At 36.6% G+C, this 20435-nt stretch overlaps 1 protein-coding gene across 1 annotated transcript in view; it reads left to right on the forward strand.

Moving 5' to 3' along the window:
* HELLS (helicase, lymphoid specific) overlaps positions 1-16211 on the forward strand; it is a 49982-nt gene extending 33771 nt beyond the window's left edge. The window contains exons 13-22 of the mRNA XM_007951286.1: positions 4905-5066; positions 5714-5853; positions 5939-6077; positions 7799-7882; positions 7964-8083; positions 9018-9134; positions 9680-9839; positions 10936-11032; positions 11119-11195; positions 16117-16211. Coding sequence (XP_007949477.1) covers positions 4905-5066; positions 5714-5853; positions 5939-6077; positions 7799-7882; positions 7964-8083; positions 9018-9134; positions 9680-9839; positions 10936-11032; positions 11119-11195; positions 16117-16211 — 1191 coding nt within the window. The remainder of the gene's footprint in view (positions 1-4904; positions 5067-5713; positions 5854-5938; positions 6078-7798; positions 7883-7963; positions 8084-9017; positions 9135-9679; positions 9840-10935; positions 11033-11118; positions 11196-16116) is intronic.
* The last annotated feature ends 4224 nt before the right edge of the window (positions 16212-20435 follow it).

The following is a 20435-nucleotide window of genomic DNA, read 5'->3' on the forward strand; positions in this document are numbered from 1 at the left end:
TTTGAACCACCAACCTTCTGGTTAATAGTCAAATACCTTAGGCACTATGCCAACAGAGCTCCTTAAATTGACCTCTAGATAAGATTGATACAGCTAATATTTCTATAGGGAATGTATGAAAATACTTGTTTTCCCAACATTCATGCCAAGTTTGAGGATTAAACCAAAAAACCAAACTCATTGCCATTGGGTCGAATCCGACTCATAGCGATCCCTCCTTGGGTTTCTGAGGCGGTATAACTATGGAAGTAGATTGCCCAACCTTCCTTCTGAGGAGTGGCTTGTGAATTTGAACCACTAGCCTTCTGATTTAGCAGTCAATTGTTTTAGATACTATGCCACCGGAGCTCTCACTTTGAGGATTACAAGCCCTTTAATATTTTTCTTAATGATTTATAACAACTGTATATTAAAGATAGATCATCAGTTGTTATGTTGCAAATATTTTTTCCCTTCCACACATTTTTGGGTAAATTTTGTTTATGGTGTCTTGGATGTATATGTGTTGAAGTTTTAAAATTTCATGTGCTAATGGTTGTTGTTAGTTGCCCTTGAGTCATTACTGATTCATGGGCAATTCCATGTGTGCAGAAGAGTAGATAAGTTTTGACATGACGTACCATTATCATCAATACTTCAGTCTGCTTAGTGTAACAAAGTGAGGGCTTTGACACTTAATTTCTATATTTAAAAAGCTTAATTTATTAGATGGGAACTCTGGTGGCATAGTGTCTTTGACTGCTAACCAGAAGAAAATGTTTTCAACTCTTAATATCCTTTAATGTCTCACTAACATGCGAGAGTTGGTTAGTGCTTCTTTTCGGACAGACTATTAGGGATAAAATAGGAATTTTACAGAGTATAGATATCTCCCCTGTGTCCATTTTCACTTTAAAAATCAGTTCTATGGATGAGATTGAATGTATTTTTCTTTTTGTTCTTTTTTTGATAATTTTTTGACATATACACTATCTAGATAAAGTCCCCCTCTTATAATTCAAAAACACCATCCTTAAAATACTGCCATTATCTTAACTTAAATATTTTAAGTTAAAACTTTAAAATTGAAACTCTTGGAGTCTTTTGCTGACTGTATTTTATTTTCATTCATGCAGCTGGAAATTTGAGGTAGAACTTAGATTTATACCTATTGCTAAAGAGGCAGTGAGGTCGCATCTTCTGACCTCCTCTAACTACACAAGAGGAAGACAGAATCACTGTCAGCTGCCCAAGGCCTATTCCTGAGAGGCCAGACATGGTGTCTCCCTCCAGCCCTTTCACCAACCCTTACACCAACAGTCCATCCCACGGCAGTCACTACCTCTCTGCTGGGCTCGACAGTTTGTTGCAGTGGCCACGCAGAACTCAACAAATACCACTCACAGATTGTGGGTTTTATTAGGGAAGCAGCAAGCTGTCATTCAAGTTCAGGAACATGCTCAGTCTCTCTCAGCTGATAATCTTTCTCAGTCTCTCAGTAGCATGTCTCTGTCAGCAGTACTTGTCTCTCTCATGTCTCTCAGCAGTACATCTTTCTTAGCCGGAAGTCAGACACTTTTTCTGCCTCTAGGAGGGCTCCTTTTGAGGCTGGCCGAGTGGTCAAACTAACCAATCCCAACATCAGAAATCTATACACCTGAGAGACAGTGAACTTCCCAGAAGATTGCTTTGTGTTGCTCCAGGTGGATGACTTTAACAAGCAACTACTCAGTTACTTATAGCACAGTGGGAGTTAACAATACTATGGCTAAAAAAGCCCTATCATGTAATTTACTACACTGCACCTGTGATCTTCATTTTTAAAATGCATTTAGTTTGAGCTTACTTATGATTAACCTTTAAAATTTTTATCTAACCTATAGGAAATTTTTAAGTCTAGTTTGTCTGGTATTATTAGTATTAAAGTTTTTATCCTTCCCAATATACTTTTTAAAATAATTGAACTCAACTCTATTAATCAATATATTAAAGTGCCTTCAAAAATACTTTTGCCACTTTTTGTACAGTTCTCTAAACTTACTGTGTTCCCAGTTCCCCTTACATTGAAAACCAAAAGCAATGTAACAGGCTTTTTTTAAAAATAGTACTGAAAATTAGAAAATGAAAAATAAGTTTCATTCCCTTCTGCACTTTATCTTCACTCTTTAATAAAAGTAATTAATAGAGTCTTTCTTGTGTTTACCCTAGAAAGTATGTGTTGTTGTTGTTATTTGCCATCGAGTCAGACTCGACTCATAGCGACCCCTCCTTGGGTTTCTGAGGCAGTATCAGTTTGGAAGTAGATTGCCCCAACTTCCTTCCAAGGAGTGGCTGGTGGGTTTGAACCGCCATCCTTCTGGCTAGCAGTCAAGTGCCTTAGGCCCTATGCTGCCAGAGCTCCCAGAAAGTATATATATATATATATATATATATATAAATACCCTATATACAAATCTTCCCGCAATGTATGAATACCTCTTTTCCCACATCCTTGCCATTACTAGACATCAGTCTTTTTAACATATGTCAGTCTACTTGTTGGAAAAATGTGTCTCACTGTGTTGATGTTCTTAAAGATAGGAGCATCTAACAGATTTATGGAATATTTGTATTTGTTTTTCCTGATGACTGTTGCTAAATGCTGTCACGTCATTTCCAACTTACGGCAACCTTATGTACAACAGCACAAAACACTGCCTGGTTCTGCGCCAGCCTCACAATCGTTGCGATGCCTGAGCCCATCATTGCAGCCACTGTGTCTCATTGATCTCGTTGGGGGTCTTCCCCCTTTTCCTCCTTTACCAAGCATGATATCCTTTTCTAGGGGTTCATCTCTTCTGACACCATGACCAAAGTAAGGCAGAATTTACCCATTCTCACTTCTAAGAAGCATTCTGGTTGTACTTCTTCCAGATTTTATTTTCTTCCTGGCAGTCTGTACTTACATTCTGTACACTTCACGAGAACCACAGTTCAAATGCACCAATTCTTCAGTTTTCCTTATTCATTGTCCAGCTCTCCCATGCATGTAAGACTATGAAAATACCATGGCTTTGATCAGGAACACCTTAGTCTTCAAAGTGACATCTTTGTTCCTTTAACACTTTGAAGAAGTTGTGGTCGTCTTCTTTTTTTATTGTTATTTAGTTTTTATTGTATTTTGGGTGAAGGTTTACAAAGCAAATTCATTTTCCATACAACAGTTCACATATACTTTGTCTCATGACATTGACTGCACTTTCCCACAATGCAACAGCTCTCTTCCCACTTCCTCCCCATAGTTACTTTTTCCCTATGTCCTACCCCCCAAGCTGTCTCCCTGCCTTTCCACTTCTATTCTCGCATGATTGATCTTTCTAAGGAATGTATCTACCTAATGTAAATGTTCATCTCATATGCCTGTTTTTTGTTTATCTGGAAGCCACAGGAGTAGGTTCAATTCCAGACCTGTTAGGGCAACTAGGGGCCATAGTGTCAGGGGTTCCACCAGGCTCTATGAGACCAGCCAACCTAGTCCCCTTTTTTTTTTTCTTTTCAATGATTTTGAGTTTTGTTCCACATTGTTCTCCTACTCTATCCAGGATCTCCTACATAGGTCCCCACACAAGTCAAGAAGTCTTTTGCAGCAGATTTGCCCAATGAAGTACATCGTCTGATTTCTTGACTGTTACTCCCATGGCCATTGATTCTAGTAAAAAAAAAAAAACAAAAAAAAACCACACACACACACTGCCATCTGGTCATTTCTGACTCACGATGCCCTATAAGACAGAATAGAACTGTCCCATAGGGTTTCTAAGGCTGTACACCTTTATGGGACCAGACTGCCTCATCTAAGTAAAATGAAGTCCTTGGCAACTTCAGTCTATTACTCCATTTATCATGATGTTGCTTATTGGTCCATCTGTAAGGAATTTTGTTTTCTTTATGGTAAGGTATAATCCATTCTGAAGGGTGTAGTTTTTGATCTTCAGTTAGTGCTTTCTATGCTGCTGTCGCTGTATACTTTTTTTTTTTTTTTTTTTTAATCTCTCCACATCCCCACCGGCATTTTGTTATTTTCTGTCTCATTGAACCTTGCCATCAGTGCTGGGGTGAGATGGTATATCTCATTGTTGTTTTGATTTACATCTCTCTGATGGCCAATGATTGTGAGCATCTTTTCATGTATTAGCTAACCACCTGAATATCCTCCTTGGTGAAGTATCTATTCATGTCTTCTACCCATTTTTCTATTGGATTGTTAATTCCTTTGGTGTTGAGGTGTTGGAGTTTTCCATCAGTCTTCAAAAACATTTTTATTTTTGAACCATTGGTAACTTACTTTCTCTGCTACAGTCTCTCTGTGCTTAGCTCTATACTTAGAGGATAGGTTCTAAAGATTATAAACTTTTAAGTAATTGTTGTGTATACTTTGAAAGGCCTAAGCAGTTGGTATGATTAACTTGTTTTTGTTGGTCTGCTTAGAAATGTATTAATCACTTTCTATCACTCTAGCTAATGAAGAAGAGTAATTGTAAGCATGATATTCTAGAACTTAGTGAAGGAAGCTTTCATGTTTCTAACTCTGGTTGCTTCTTTAGTAGTCTGTAACCTCACTCTACAATAGGGGCTATAACTGAAAATTCCTGTATAACTTTAAGAAGTATAAGTGTTACCTTATTTGTCATCTTTAAATTATTCCAGATATATTCTTACAGGTTTTTTTTTTTTTTTAATTTAATTACGAAATGGTGCAGTTGTTAATACTATGAATATGTCATTTATTGGTCTGCTCTGGGGAAATTTTGAGATGATGTTTTATGTTACTATAGGTACTTGATAATATTTACAAAGAAAGAAAAAGTGTAGGGGTGTGTGGGGAAAGAGTTCTCTAAAAATACAAGAAATTTTCCTATTCATATTTGTTTATGTTTAAATTTTAGATTCTAACACCTTTCTTACTGAGGAGACTGAAATCTGATGTTACTCTTGAAGTTCCTCCTAAACGAGAAGTAGTTGTTTATGCACCGCTTTCAAAGAAGCAAGAAATATTTTATACAGCCATTGTGAACCGTACAATTGCAAACATGTTTGGATCTAGTGAGGTAGAAAGAAAATGAATTTGAAATATACTGTAAATGAGACTTGGCATAGAAGTCCAATAGTAAAAGTTGTTCTAGTAATTCTGTGTTCCTAATAAAATTCAAGCTATGGTTCATGCACTAACTGTTTCACAGTCATCTGGAATGCTTGGTAACAATTTAGATACCTGTTCCAGATTAACTCTGATCACTCTGTCTGGACATGGTGAGGAATAGTAATAGGTACACAAAAGTCTGACAATCACTGTACTAAGGGCTTGCCAACTAGACCAATGCCCTCCAAATAAACAGTTCAACTTAGAAGGTTCTTGATGCATAAGAAGATTAGTAAACTACTCTATTTTAAAGAAATAATCTACTTTAGTAGTCACCCCTGTTAAAGACAGTTTTATCCATGTTTAATTTTCTCCTCTGAGATATGAAGGTACTTGATCTCTCAGATAATGTCATTAGTGATTTCAGACATTTGGTTTTAGCTATAGATCATGAGTTCCTTGTATTGTGCTATTGGAAATGACTAAATATGATGAAAAAGAACATATTTTTCTTTGTACCTTGAAAAATTCATTTTGTACATTAAAATATTTTACCCTATTTTGTATCTGTTTAGCATTTAAGTATATAACTTGTTAATTTCTATTATCTTTTAGGAAGAAACAATTGAGCTAAGTCCTACTGGCCGACCAAAACGGCGAACAAGAAAATCAATAAATTACAGTGAAATAGATGATTCTCCTAATGAATTGGAAAAATTAATTAGTCAAATGCAGTCAGAAATGGATCGAGAAAGGTGTTTGTTAAAAATGAATTAATTAAAGTATTCTTCAATTGTGATATTCCCAGTCTCTTATCCAAGGATTGTTTCTTTTGGGTAGAACTGTTGTGGAAGTGAACATCCCTATGGAATCTGAAATTAACCTTAAGCTGCAGAATATAATGATGTTACTTCGTAAATGTTGTAACCATCCATATTTAATTGAGTATCCTATAGACCCTGTCACTCAAGAGTTTAAGGTAAATACCAATTAATTTACCTTTTTTTTTTTTTATTATTTCTGTAACTTTTCTATTGGAAAAGTTTTGTTTTGTTTGGTCTGATAATTGTAATTTAAAGTCAGTATTGTTGTATTTAGGAGCTCTAGTAGCCTAGTGCCTAAGGCACTTGACTGTCAACCAGAAAGCTGGTGGTTCAAAACCACCAGCGACTCCGAAGGTTGGGCAATCTACTTCTGCAGTGATACAGCCTCAGAAACCCAAGGAGGGGTCGCTATGAGTCTGACCCGACGGCACATAACAACAACAACATTGTTCTCTTTGCCATGTAAAAATTGTAGCCCTTTCTCTAGTAAATGGACAGTCTTATCCCCAGAACCTTGAAGAACCTTGTGAAGGTCAGTTTCTGTGTGCTATTCAACTACTCATATGTTTGTTTACATATTTTATGTGAACAGCTAAGAGATGATCATTCTAATTTTAGAGTGAAATTGAAACTTCATTTTTTCAGTAAAGCAGTTGATTTCTATTTAGCCTTTATTATGTCTCTTTTTAAAGTAATTGTCACCATTTCAGTATTACTTTTACTTAACATATTATAAAAGGTAATCAGTTAAGTTTTCAGATTGTCAGACTCAATCTGGCTGCTCATTGTTTGAGTCTGCACAAATAGCCACAGAGGAGAACTAAAAAATTGACAGTGAGTTTGGAAAATTTCAGACTGAATGAAATTACTTTTCTAGACAATTTTTTGAAAAATAGCATCAGTGCTCAGTAATCTTCAATAACCCTTGTTTCATACTAGTTTATAGCAAACTTCCCCAACCCTGGCAATATTGACATTTTGGGCTAGATAATTCTTTGCTGTGGAGGTGGAGCCCTGTGCATTGTAGGACAGTTAGAAGCATTCCTGGCTTCCACCCACCAAATGCCAGTATTGCCCCAATTGTGACATCCTGCCAAATGCCGATAAGAGTGGGACAAAATTGCCCCATTTCAGAACCACTGTTTTATAGTCTTTAATTTGAGTAAAGACAAGAAAAACTTCACTCAAGTGAAAGTATTTATACCTCTCTGACAAGGTCATTGGGCCAGTATTTCACCAGAATATGAAGTACTTCTTTACCCTCAGACCCACTTATGTTCCTTTTTTTTTTTTTAAATTTCTACTAAGACTTTTGGCAGTAATTTTCATACACATTTTATTGAAAGTATATTTATTCAGCTTTAAATAATAAACCAGAGCCTATTGTTGCTGTTATGTGCCATTGAGTTGGACCTGACTCACAGCAACCCCTCGCTGGGTTTCTGAGGCAGTGTCACTATGGATAGATTGCTCAGCCTTCCTTCCGAGGAGTGGCTGGTGGGTTTGAACCGCTAGCCTTCTGGTTTAGCAGTCAAGTGCCTTAGGCACTATGCTACCAGAGCTCCTAACCTCAGCATAATACACAATAATTTTGAACCTAATGTTCTCTTACACAAAGCCTTTGGGAGAGGGTTGAGAGGATGGATCAGAGTTATACTTGTAGGTAATTTTGTTTTTGCAAAGTCAATGGTTTTACATTCTAATGGATATCTTCTGATAAAAAAAATTAAAGACAAGGTCAATTTTTAAGAAGTTTTATATTGACTTATTTCTTACTCAAATTTGAACCGTTCACATGGCTTTTATTTTGATAAAGCAAATGATTAGTAATTTGGGTGATTATTTTCCTTTTTTTTTTTTCTGTGCGCATGTTAAGATTGATGAAGAATTGGTGACAAATTCTGGAAAATTCTTAATTTTGGATCGGATGCTGCCAGAACTAAAGAGCAGAGGTCATAAGGTAATACTTTATATTGGAATTTTGACTGTTCATTTATTCTTTATTAATCAGTATAAATACTAAGATATACTTAAATTGCAGGTGCTGCTGTTTTCACAAATGACAAGAATGTTGGACATTTTGATGGATTACTGCCATTTTAGAAATTTCAACTTCAGCAGGCTTGACGGATCCATGTCTTATTCAGAGAGAGAAAAAAATGTGAGATTTCTTATGTCACACACAGCAGGTTCTTTTTTGTAACTCCTGTTTTGGTATTTGAGGTAGTTTTCACAAATAGACTCACAATTTGATAGGAAGATAGGAAAGAACAAAATCTGGTAGGATCAAAAATTTATAAGCATTTGATTTAGTATTATTAAGTTTTAAAAGTGTGATTCCCAAATTATTTATGTTTTTTGGCATAACTTTTATATAATAATATCCTACTTACCTATGAATGTCAGAATATTGGGGTAACAGGAATTTTTGTGCCCTGATGTTTTCCCAGAATGAAAATTTCCAGATCGATAGCAGAGTTGAAAGAATTTTACAGTGACCACCATATACCAATAGAACAGAACAGCTTCTGTGTTATACCTAGAATTTGTCACTAACATTTCACTATACCTGTTTTATCATGTACCTGCCAAACAGGTTATTGCTCTATATGTTCAACATTCTATCCTGTTATTTTAATGTGTTTCAAAATAAATTACAGATGACAGTACCTTTCTCTCTAAATACTTAAGCATATTTAGTTACAGTTATTTTGTCTTTTGGTGTGAACTTTACATTGTCTGAAGTGAATAAAATAAAGCATACGTTTGCTAAGTTTTGACAGACATGTATATCACCAGGCAGCCACTATTGATATTGTTTTCCAACACTTGATTTTAGCCCAGATTTTTTTTTTTTTGTAAGTAATAGACTCTCTTAAATGTTCCTTGTGTTGCATGGTTTTAACAAAGTTAAGATCTTCTTAATAAAATAGATATTTGGGAAATAAATGAAGTTATGAAGAGCTTTCATTAGTTAACTTGTTTGGCCTGATTTGGATAAACCTCTAGCAGTTGTAGTGAAAAACAGTTTCCCCCGTTTTGTTGGTTGAAGTTGCTTTCTTAATTCTTTATGTTTATTTCTGTTTTGGTTTTAGATGCATAACTTCAACACAGATCCAACAGTGTTTATCTTCTTAGTGAGTACACGAGCTGGTGGTCTGGGCATTAATTTAACAGCAGCAGATACAGTGATCATTTATGATAGTGATTGGGTAAGTTGGAAATAAAACATATTTTCAGCAATAAGCTTAATATATTTCCATTCTGAATTTTTAATCATTCTTTGAAAATGTATTAAAATTTAGCTAAAAATCATTTTTTTAAATTAAGTTTTCTACTTGTAGAAAACCTGAACGTGTTACTTTTTAGATATTGAAGAATTGTTTTTTTCAGATTGCCACAGGTATCTTTAAAAGGAAAAAAAACCCAGACTCACTGCCAACAAATCAATTCTGACTGATAGCAGTCCCCTTTGTGTTTCTGAGGCAGTGAATCTTTATGGAAATAGATTGCCCAGTCTTCCTTCTGTGGAGTGCCTGGTGGGTTTGAACTGCCAACCTTAGAACTACACCACCAGAGCTCCTTAAGGGTATATAGAATGATAATCTTATCTATGAAGCCACTCTAGAAATCCAAATTTAACTGAGATACCATTAATAAGTTTCTGGTTGGACTATGCATGTTGACTTTACCCATGTGTCATGAGTTAAATTTGAACCTAATGTTGTTATAATCTTATTTTCCTTTTGAAATTAAGAATCCCCAGTCTGATCTTCAGGCCCAGGATCGATGTCATAGAATTGGTCAGACAAAGCCAGTTGTTGTGTATCGCCTTGTTACAGCAAATACTGTTGATCAGAAAATTGTGGAACGAGCAGCTGCTAAAAGGAAATTGGAGAAGTTGATCATCCACAAAAGTAAATATCATCTATGTAGTACTTTTTGCTTCAGTTGTCTGTTGTCTGTTGTGCATTTTTGTTACTTTATTTATAAAAGAATTTTTTTCAGTGCTACCTGATACGGCAGGCTTTAAATAGGCATTGGGGAATTTGGAGTTGTTGAAGACCTTCACTAAGTTGGTGACCATAAATATAACAAGAAGAAAAATAGTGTCTAGATATGGAGCAGAGGGAATATTAAAGGGTGGAGGATAATTTTAAGGTGACATATCCTAACTTTTGTCATGGCAAGCATTTGACATGATGCTAATAGGTACTTCTTACAAAAGATGTACTTGCCAAAAAGATTTAATAAAACTTCCTAATGATTAATTTCACAGAAAATTTTAAAAGGATTTTTTTTAATGCTGACTTTTATTGAGGTATTATTATATGTGTATAATATTATGTACAGCTTGATGAATTTTGGTAAATGTGTGTGTGCATTTAACATAACTGTCATCCTGGTGGAGATAATAAACTTCCAGCATCCAAGAAAGTTTCCTTATGCATCCTGTGCTATTATTCCCTCAGAACCCCTGCTCCCTGCCAGAAGGCAACCATATACTGATTTCTGTCACACTGATTTAATTTTGTTTTTAACTTAGTTCATGGATTCATTTGTGTGAGTATATTCTTTTCAGTCTAGCTACTTGTAACTCAGTGTAATTATGAGATTGATTTCTTCCATATCAGAAGTTTGTTCTTGTTTTTTTAAACTCCTAAGTCATTTGTTGATCCATTCTCCTGCTGATGGATGGTGGGGTTGTTTCCAGTGTTACTATGAATAAGCTACTTTGACATTCTTATACAAGTTTTTGTGAACATAAAAATTTATTTCTTCCCTGGTTAGAGGGTGTGGTTTTGTTTAACTCTTAAGAAACCACCAAACTTATTCCTAAAGTATTCATACTACCAGCAAAGTATGAGTATTTTAGTTGCTTTCACCCTTGCCAACACAGATTTTGTCTTTTTTTTTTTTAAATGTTGGTCATTCTGATAGATTTTTAAGGCATGATATTGTACTCTTAAAAGGAATTTTAATGTTTTGAATTCTTTGATAATATTTTTCTAGATCATTTTAAAGGTGGTAAATCTGGATTAAGTCAATCTAAGAACTTCTTAGATCCTAAGGAATTAATGGAATTATTAAAATCTAGAGATTATGAAAGGTAAGTTTTCTTTTTAATCTTAGAAAAACGTAATTCATGGTTTTTATTTCTTTATATAGACTTGGACATTTCATTTTTTTTTCTAGGGAAGTAAAAGGATCAAGAGAAAAGGTCATTAGTGATAAAGATTTACAGTTGTTGTTAGATCGAAGTGATCTCATTGGTAAGATCTTGGGCTTTTTTTTTTTTTTTTTTTTAATAAGAAATGGGGACTTTGAAACACATACCTAACTAGAGGTAATAGTATAATGAACCCCTCTGAGTTATTCACCCTTAATAGTTAACATTTAGCCAATCTTGTTTCATTGGCATCTTTCTTGATTATTAGAGTTTTAAAATAAAATGTCAGATATTATGACATTATACCCTTAAATACTTCATTATTCCTCTTTTACTGAAAACATGTTTTAATACATAATCACTCTGGTAGCATAGTGCCTAAGGCATTTGACTGCTAACCAGAAGGCTGGTGGTTCAAACCCATCAGCGATTCCTCAGAAGGAAGGTTGGGCAATCTACTTCTGTAGTGATACCGCCTCGGAAACCCAAGGAGGGGTCGCTGTGAATCGGATCCGACTCAGGCACATAACAACAACAATAACATGCCATTATAGCATTTGAGAGAAATGACACTAACTTTTTGATACCACCTTGTGCCCAATTGTCTCAGCTCTTTTTATAATTTGAATCGGGATCCAAATTTCATAGATTGTTGTCTCTTTTCTGTAACATTCCTTCATTTTTTAATAAATGGAACTGATGTGTTGGAGAAACTGGGTTATTTATCCTATAAAATGGCCCACACTCTGGAATTGGCTTATATTTTTTCTTTGTTATGTCTCTTAACTTCTAAATCTGTACTTCCTGTAAACTGGTAAATAGCTCTATAGGCTTAGACTTAGGTTCCATATCTTAGTCAAGAATATCATTGCTTTGTTCTCATATTTCATATTGTACCAGAGGCACATGCCTGACTGACTCGTTTTTTGTTAGCTAAGATTGATCAATACATTCTGGCCGATCTTAATATTATGAAGTTCCCTGTCAACCTTATTTTTTGCCTTTTAGTTTTATCATGCATGACTTCTTTAAGCTTTGCAAAATGGGGATTTTATTCTGTTGCTTCTTCATTAGCTGTAATTCATCTGTTAAGAAGAACTGCACATACAATACTGTGTTGTCAGCGAAGGCAAACATGGTATATGGGTGGATAGATAGATGGGTGGAGAGGCTGAACTATTAGGTATGTCTACGAAGCGGTGAATGAATAGGGTTTGAATGTATAGGGTTGGTATACAGTGATCCTATAAGTGTATCTGTACATACACTTACATACAAATTTGTGAGATTTGTAAGAATTCCCAGGTGTAAAGTAGAGCTGACAAGGAACAAGGTTGTAGTCACTTTTTGGTCACAGCCAGCTAGCAGGAGGGACGGAGTAGTTGAACCAGTGGGCTTGGGATCATAGTTGCAGGGGACATCAGGCTCAATTGGCATAACATACTACACACAAAACACCAGAAGAGCTAGATGGTGCCAGCCTACCACTGTCAACCAGTAAGAGAGGGACCTACGTAGGAGATCTTTGATAGAGAGGGAGAAAAATGTGGAACAAAACTCAAAATCATTTGTTAAAAAAAGGTGGGGGGGGCGGAACCAGGTTTGCTGGTCTGATGGAGCCTGGGACTATGGCCCTTAGCTGTCCTTCATGTTTGGAATTGAACCCACACCTGTGGCTTCCCGCCAAGCAAAAGACAAGCATATGAGTTGAACATGTACCTGAGGTAGATACACTCCTTGGAGAGACCAATCATGGGAGAAAGAAGAGCTGTTTATGTAGAGAGAGACAGCTGAAGGGGCAGAAGTACATGGAGGGATGGATACAGGGAAGAGGTAACTATTGGGAAGAAGTGGGAGGGGAGCTGTTGCATTGTGGTGAATTGTAGTCAATGTCATGAGACAAAGTGTATGTGAACTGCTGTATGGAAAGTGAATTTGCTCTGTAAATTTTCACCCAAATCACAATTAAAAAAAAAAAGTTACAGTAATGGAACAGCTATTGTAATAACATGATATTACTTCTTGTTTAACTGAGGAAAATAAGGTAGATAGACCAGACAAATAACTTCATAACCTAAATCCTATATAAACTGTGAAATGTATGCTCACTAGCTTTTTTCATTTTTCATTTACTAAAGTCACTTTTTTCATTTACATTTGTTCATACCCTCTTCTACTTGTCATTTATCACCAAAAATAAATGACACAAGAGTGTACCTATTTGATGAACTAAGTAAACAAATATAAACAAAAAACAGATTAAAGCAGAAGGTGTCCTTCATCAAATATCAGTGAAAAATACCAATACTGGGGAATGAAGAAAGAAAAAAAAAACAGAAGGCACATAATCATATGTATATATACCCATCACTATACACAATAAGTGTACCCTTTCCATCACTGTCCTTTGTGTATATCTGGACCACGTGGTCCATTGCAAGTGAATTCACTCTTCTAATGGACCAATCCTTTATAATATTAAAAGTTTTCAATACCCACCCCCCAAAAAAAAACTGAGATACAATTCGTATAAGATTGGTATTATGAACACTTGATTTCTTTTTTTATTTATCTAATTTTAGATGTTTGAGCAACCTACAGTGGTGACCAGTGAGTTTCCACTTATTTTTTAGTATCATTATAAGCACACAGATACTGCATGTTTGATTTAGGTCAAAGCAATGTTGTCATTAATATTTTCCTCACATTATCTCATTTTACGTCCCTTCACATTGGCATTTGTGTGCTTTTGATATGATCTCATTTGATAGCTTCTTTTATGGCACAGTAGGATCTCCTAGACATCCCCTTCCTAAAAAAGGCTTGTCCCAAACCTATAATCTGATATTTTTCTGAGAAAGTTGGACTTTTTTTTAGTAATAAGGTTTACCCTCCACACTGTAAAATTTTCCGGTTGATTGTGCTGTTACGTCGAGTGGTAGTATCTGGATTGTAAAATGAGGGCAGAAATTACTCTATATTCACTTATACCTATCAACAACAACAACAAAAATTTATATCTAACAGAGCTATACCAACTGCTAAAGGTAGTAGAACGATAGAATTAGACATCATCATTTTGCCTTTTCCTGAGAAGTAATTGTCAGATTGGGATCATGAATGGGTGCTAAAAATTAGGTGAAGATTTTTAGGGAACAGGACATACATATGAGGCTACTTTATTGCCCATAGAGTACATCAGTTAATAAAGGAGAAAATGTATATTTACAATGTGGAGGTATGGTGGATAACCCTTAAATAAATGAGCCAGTTTAGCAACACTAATAGTTGAATAGGAGCTCTGGTAGCATAGTGCCTAAGGCACTTGACTGCTCACCAGAAGGCTGGCAGTTCAAACCCACCAGCCACTCCTCGGAAGGAATGTTGGGCAATCCTACTTCCGTAGTGATACTGCCTCAGAAACCCAAGGAGGGGTCGCTATGAGTCGGGGCCGACTCGACGGCAAACAACAACAACAACAATAGTTGAATGCTCCTTAGAAGTGAAAATGTCCAGACTTCATTTGTTGTACTTTGGTTGTGTTATTAGAAGGAACCAGTCCCTGGAGAAGGAAATGCTTGGTAAACTAGAGGGATCAGTGGGAAGACCCTCAAGGAGATGAATTGACACAGTGGCTGCAACAATAGTTTCAAGCATAGCAAGTTTTGTGAGGATGGTGCAGGACTGGGCAGTGTTTCGTTTAGTCGTATATAGGGGTCACTGAGTTGGAACTGACTTGATGACATCTAACAACAGCAGTAGTGTACAATCTAATGTGATGTATGCAGCACTACTTATGAAATATTCTTGTAAAACTATTAAAGTTTAATGTAATCGAGTATTTAGGCCTAATTTCCAGTGTGCAGGAAATACAGGAAAATGTGGAACAAAAGTTAGTGACAACATGAAGTACCCAGACTATGGGAAGTTCTATCAAATAGTTGGCCTGGACTCTTAAAAACTTCATGGTCATGAGGAAGAAAAAAGTAGAGGACTGTACTAGATAAAAAGTGACCAAAAAGACATAAACAAAATGTGAACCTTATTTGAATCTTGGTTTAAAAAAAGAAGAGAGCTATAAGCATTAATTTTAAAGCAAGTGGAGAAATTGGAATGTAGATGATAAAAAATTTTACATTTTTAGATGTGATCATTGTGTTGTGGATGTGAAAGGGAATGTCTTTTCTCTTAGGAACCAAATGCTAAAGGATTTAGGAATATAGTCAGTGGTATACTATGAGCCACTTAAAGTTTATAAACCTAGATTACATAAATTATTTTGAAAACAAAGATACTACATACTCATAACTTGTCACTTTGTAATTATTTTACAATATATTGTAATCTATGCTCTGTATAAGGAGCTCTGGTGGCATAGTGCCTAAGGCATTTGACTGCTAACCAGAGGCTGGCAGTTCAAACCCACCAGCCACTCTCCTCTGAAGGAGGAGTCGTCAGTCTACTCTTGTAGAGATACCGCCTCGGAAACCCAAGGAGGGGTTGCTATGATTCAGAGTTGACGACAGATAACAACAACATGCTCTATACGGTGCAAAAATACTGTGTAATGGTGTGCTAGTACAGTTTCCCAACTCTGCTTTAAATGATGTTATGCTAGTAGTTTTAAAATTGTTGATGGTAAGTGGGAATATTTATACCACAGAAAAAAGCAAAAACTACAAACCACGGCTTTTTTTTTTTTTCCTTTTTCTTTTTGGATTTTTACATTTATCAGCACACTACTGGGTACGGTGTCATGATGTCTTCAACTTATTTTCAAATAATTCATTTTTATATTGTTTCTTGGTAGTCTTGGTATTGGACAAAAAGTTCTTTTGTGTATCCTGGCTACAAGTTGTTGATCAGATACATGCTTTGCTAATATCTTCTCCGTATTCAAAGATAAGATACCCCATGCCCCCACATTTTGCAACAGATAACAGATGTGAATAGTGTTCTTTTAAGATTCCTTTTTAGATTCTTATACTTTTAAAAACGTGCTTGTTTTAATACTTTTCTTTTAGATCAAATGAATACCTCAGGACCTATTAAGGAGAAGATGGGGATTTTCAAAATACTAGAAAATTCTGAAGATTCCAGTCCTGAATGCTTGTTTTAAATTGGGGCTAAAGTGTGGCTCTAAGAGGTTCTTGTTTACATCGAGTGATTTACCGACATTGGTTTTGAAATTCAGATTGCCTATGTTGTGCTTTTGTTTACTTCCATCAGTTTATATAATGTAACTAGTACCACGGCAACCATAACAGGTGGTAATTTCCTGAGCCTTATTAAGAACACAGAGTATTCATATTAAGTTTAGATTTTCAGTTAATTTTTGTCTTGGGTACAGGCTGATGTGTATTTAACCACTGCCAGATTTATACAGTCTTCCTGTGGAAGTTGAATAAATGTCCCTTCCTTTTAGCAGTACACTTCGTGGGTTGGGGGACTTCAGTTTTGGAGTAGGCTTTTTATGGGGGAGATGGGGATTATGCTTTATGTTGTGGAAATAAGAAATTGTGATTTTAGGGTCTGTTTCTATAAGATCATTTTCCAAATAAATACTTGTTAAAAGATGATCTTGTTGAATTCTTTTTTCAGGTGAAAAAATTTAACAAAAGACTGACAGTGAGATTCGACACTATTATGCTGACCTGTTTCATTTACTGCTACAATACACATACATCATGTAAAGATTTCAAGTGGACATTAAGTTAATAACAGAAAAGACTTTAGAAGATAGCGTAGGTCCTGATAAAAGACTGGAAATTGGAAAAGATAGTAGCATATCGTGCAAAGCAAGATAGAAGAGTTCCTGAAAATTAGGAGGAGGAAGACAGAACCAGAGAGATGAAAACACAACCTAGAAGTGTAAGTAATGCAAAACCTGTGGTAGAGTATAGCATAAAGGCCCAAATAGCACAAACTAGGTCCTGTGTGAGAAGATAGCTGACTGTGAAGATACTCTCTGGGAGTGGGGAAATGCTCTCTGAACTCTGCACTTAACCTGCTAATTGTTTATCTCCTAGGAAAATGTTACTCTTGTTATCATGTATATTTAAATGTAGATCAGATACTCTGTGCCTGAGGATGATGGACCCAGGATTCAGAAGAAAGGAAGCCTATGTCTCACACCAATGACAGACCAGTGCCTATAGAGTGTCTGATAGATTGGACTATATAACACTAAAGAACTCACCTTCCACTCTTCCCTTGACTTTCTCTCCTCTACTGAAGTTTTCCCTAAGTGGCCCCAGAAGGACCATCCTATCTTTATTTGCACACTCCTTTGTAGGTTCAGAGAAGCCCTTCCATTGTCCTGTAACCTCCGAGGCTCTTCACTCCTGTATCCCCAGGGCCTGGGTAGGAATAAAGCTCAGTGCTTTGTGCATGGTTTTGGGAGGGAGGAAGGAAGGAGGAAGCCTGGAGGTTCCTACATAGTGTTCTGCTGACTGCAGGCAATCCCAATAGAATTCTTTACAACTCCTGTAAAGATAGCATACTGCTCCTGCCGATGCACAACAGTGAAGTGAACATTTCAGATGTTGAACAAATGTTAGTACTAAGTGACTAAATTACATTAGAATTTACCACCTCGGACTGAAAAAGAAAATTTTAAAAAATTGAATAGTGTGATGGAGACTTAATTTCTGTCATTTCATTTTAGGATAATTAGAAACAATGTTTAAATAGAACAACTGGTTGGAAAATTCAGAACTTTAATTTGGATTAAAGAAGCCACTGAAAAGACTTTTTACACAATACTTTGAAAATAACAATGGGTACGACCCTAATAATGAAGAAGTAATGCTATTCAATGAGGAAAATTCTTATTTAACATAAAAGAAAACTTACAACTGAGTAAAAAGAGAAATTGCAGCAAGAAAGGCAGCAATGGAAATAAATTTTAGCATAAATGGAGCTCTCCAGGGCAGAACACTAAACTGCTTACATGTTGTTTATTTTTCTTTTGTTTGCTGTTAAAGAATGAGCACAGAAATACGAGTTTGAAACTTTAAAACAGACGTGTAAAGAGGAAAATCTACAGATCAGGAAAAAATATTCAGCAACAACATATCTGACAAGGGGGACTTATCTCTAAAGTTTATATAAAAATCAACAACTCAACAACAAAAAGACAAATAATCCAATTAAAAAATGGGCATCAGACATGAATAGACACTTTACCAAAGTGGATATTCTGGCGGGCAACAGACATGAAGGAATGTTCACAATCATTAGCCATTAAAGAGATGGAAATCAAAACAACTGAGATACCATCTGGCCCCAGCACTAATAGCAAAGTTCAACAACAGAAAATAGCATGCTAATGAGGATGTGGAGAGATTGGGACTCCCATACAGTGCTGTTGGGCTGTAAAATATTATGACAACTATGGAAAACAGTATGGCGATTCCATAAAAAGTTAGAAATACCATTTGATCCAGCAATCCTGTTACTAGGTGTGTATCCTAAAGAAGTGATAGCCAGGATAAGAACAGATACGTGCACATCCAGGTTCCTCACAGCACTATTTACAGTAGCAAAAAGATGGAAACAATCTAGGTTCCCATCAACAGAAGAATGGATAACCAAATTATGATTTATACACACAATGCAATACTATACAGCCCTAAAGAATGTAGGGTTTGCAAAACATTGTGTAACATGGGTGAACTTGGAGGACATGCTGTGTGAAATAAGTCATAAGACAGATACTGTATTAGTTCATTGTAAAAAGTCAAGGAATGGTTTATATATGGAAGGAAATGTTCTTTTTGGTTACCAGGGTTGGGAAGGGGAGGAAACACTGCAAAAATAAAAATAAAGAGGAAAATCTTAAGAGCCTGCATTTCACAATTGCAAGCAAGTGGCTGGAATAGGAGGTGAAAACTTGGGTTCTTGATCACCACTCCCACTGAAATCTGTCACCTGCTTCCACCATGTGACCTGAACCACACAATCCTACCTGCCTGGGTCACCGATCTGTCCTTTGTAGGGCAGGAAATAGAAATTGCTCATCTAATCCAACTATGGGACATAGAGTCTATAGTAGGGTCTAGACGTTGTGTAGGCCTAGGAAGTCCAGTTTGGAGAGCCCTTGGATGAATTTTCTGTACAGATTGGGGCCTGTTCTTTCAGCTTTATTAAAAATAATTGATAATAGTAATTTTCAAAGTAAAATGATAGACTCTGGATCTCAGGGCCTGTATGGAAGGATGAGGGATGGACAGGCCTTCATTCTGGGATGTGCCTGTTTGTGGCATGAACACCCCAAGGACAAAGCTTATGTTGGTCAATCCCAAGGATGCACAGTGACCTCTACTCTGCTGATGTTTCCTTCAAATAGTTTAAAACCCAGAAGAAAAGTTACAGGCGTCAGAAGTTTCTGGTGTCACGTGAGCCAAACCCACACGTAAGAAGGGGTTTGTTAGTCATGGAAAGAAAACTGGGGCTCTGTGTACAGATGGGGAGGTAAGAGACACAAGCTGGTGTTGCTTGCTAAACCCCCGAACTTGCCCTCCTGTGGCACCTAAGCAACCCCAATGATCCCACAGTAGCTGTCACTTTCAGCCTTGGTCAAGTCCACCTGGTCAAGTAACATGTTTACCTTACCCTTTTCCAAAGTTGTTTAATCTTTTTACTTTCATAATCTGAACGTTCTGGTTTCTCCACATTTCTGCTATTTCTCTGAGGTTGTGGTCTTTTTAAATTTAGCTTTTAGACAGTGTGAGTGTTATCAGTGTTTCCATTAAGATTTCTCTGATGAGTAATCTGACCACTTTCGCTGTGCTCCTTGAATGCTTTTCTTTCTTTCTGAATTGACTTTTCAAAGCTAGTGCCCATTTTTGTTTCTTTGTGTTGTTTTCATTGTGGTGTATTTATTGTTTGCTTATCAGGGTGTCAGAACTTGAGGCCTTTGATGCGTGAGGATGGGGCTGCCTGGTGAAGGGACTTTGAACAGAGCTGGGTGAAGAGGGCATCCTTATGGTAGGGCAACCCCACATACGGTGTCAAAGCCTGAGAGCTGAGGACTGCACCTACATTGGCAGATGGGGAGCTGCCAAGGTTGGGGAGTCAAAATGTTCATGTTGACAAAAACGCCCATGTGGGGGTGGTGCCTGATGGAGCATCAGAGACCAAGCAGGGTAAGTAGGACTTCCCCACAAATGGTGCCTGGTGTGGAATATCAGAGCTTACGCAGTGTGAGGAGAGTGGCCACACCTGGACGCAAGCTGGCATGGAGTATCTTCAGTGCCTTGTGAGGGTAAGGAGAGCTTCTACAAGGAGGGGGTCAGGTTGAGTTATCAAGGAGCCCAAGCAGAATTAGACAGATTAATCA

The sequence above is a fragment of the Orycteropus afer genome, unplaced genomic scaffold (genome assembly GCF_000298275.1).
Source record: "Orycteropus afer afer isolate SDZICR_OR568_19922 unplaced genomic scaffold, OryAfe1.0 scaffold00293, whole genome shotgun sequence".
Lineage (NCBI taxonomy): Eukaryota > Metazoa > Chordata > Mammalia > Tubulidentata > Orycteropodidae > Orycteropus > Orycteropus afer.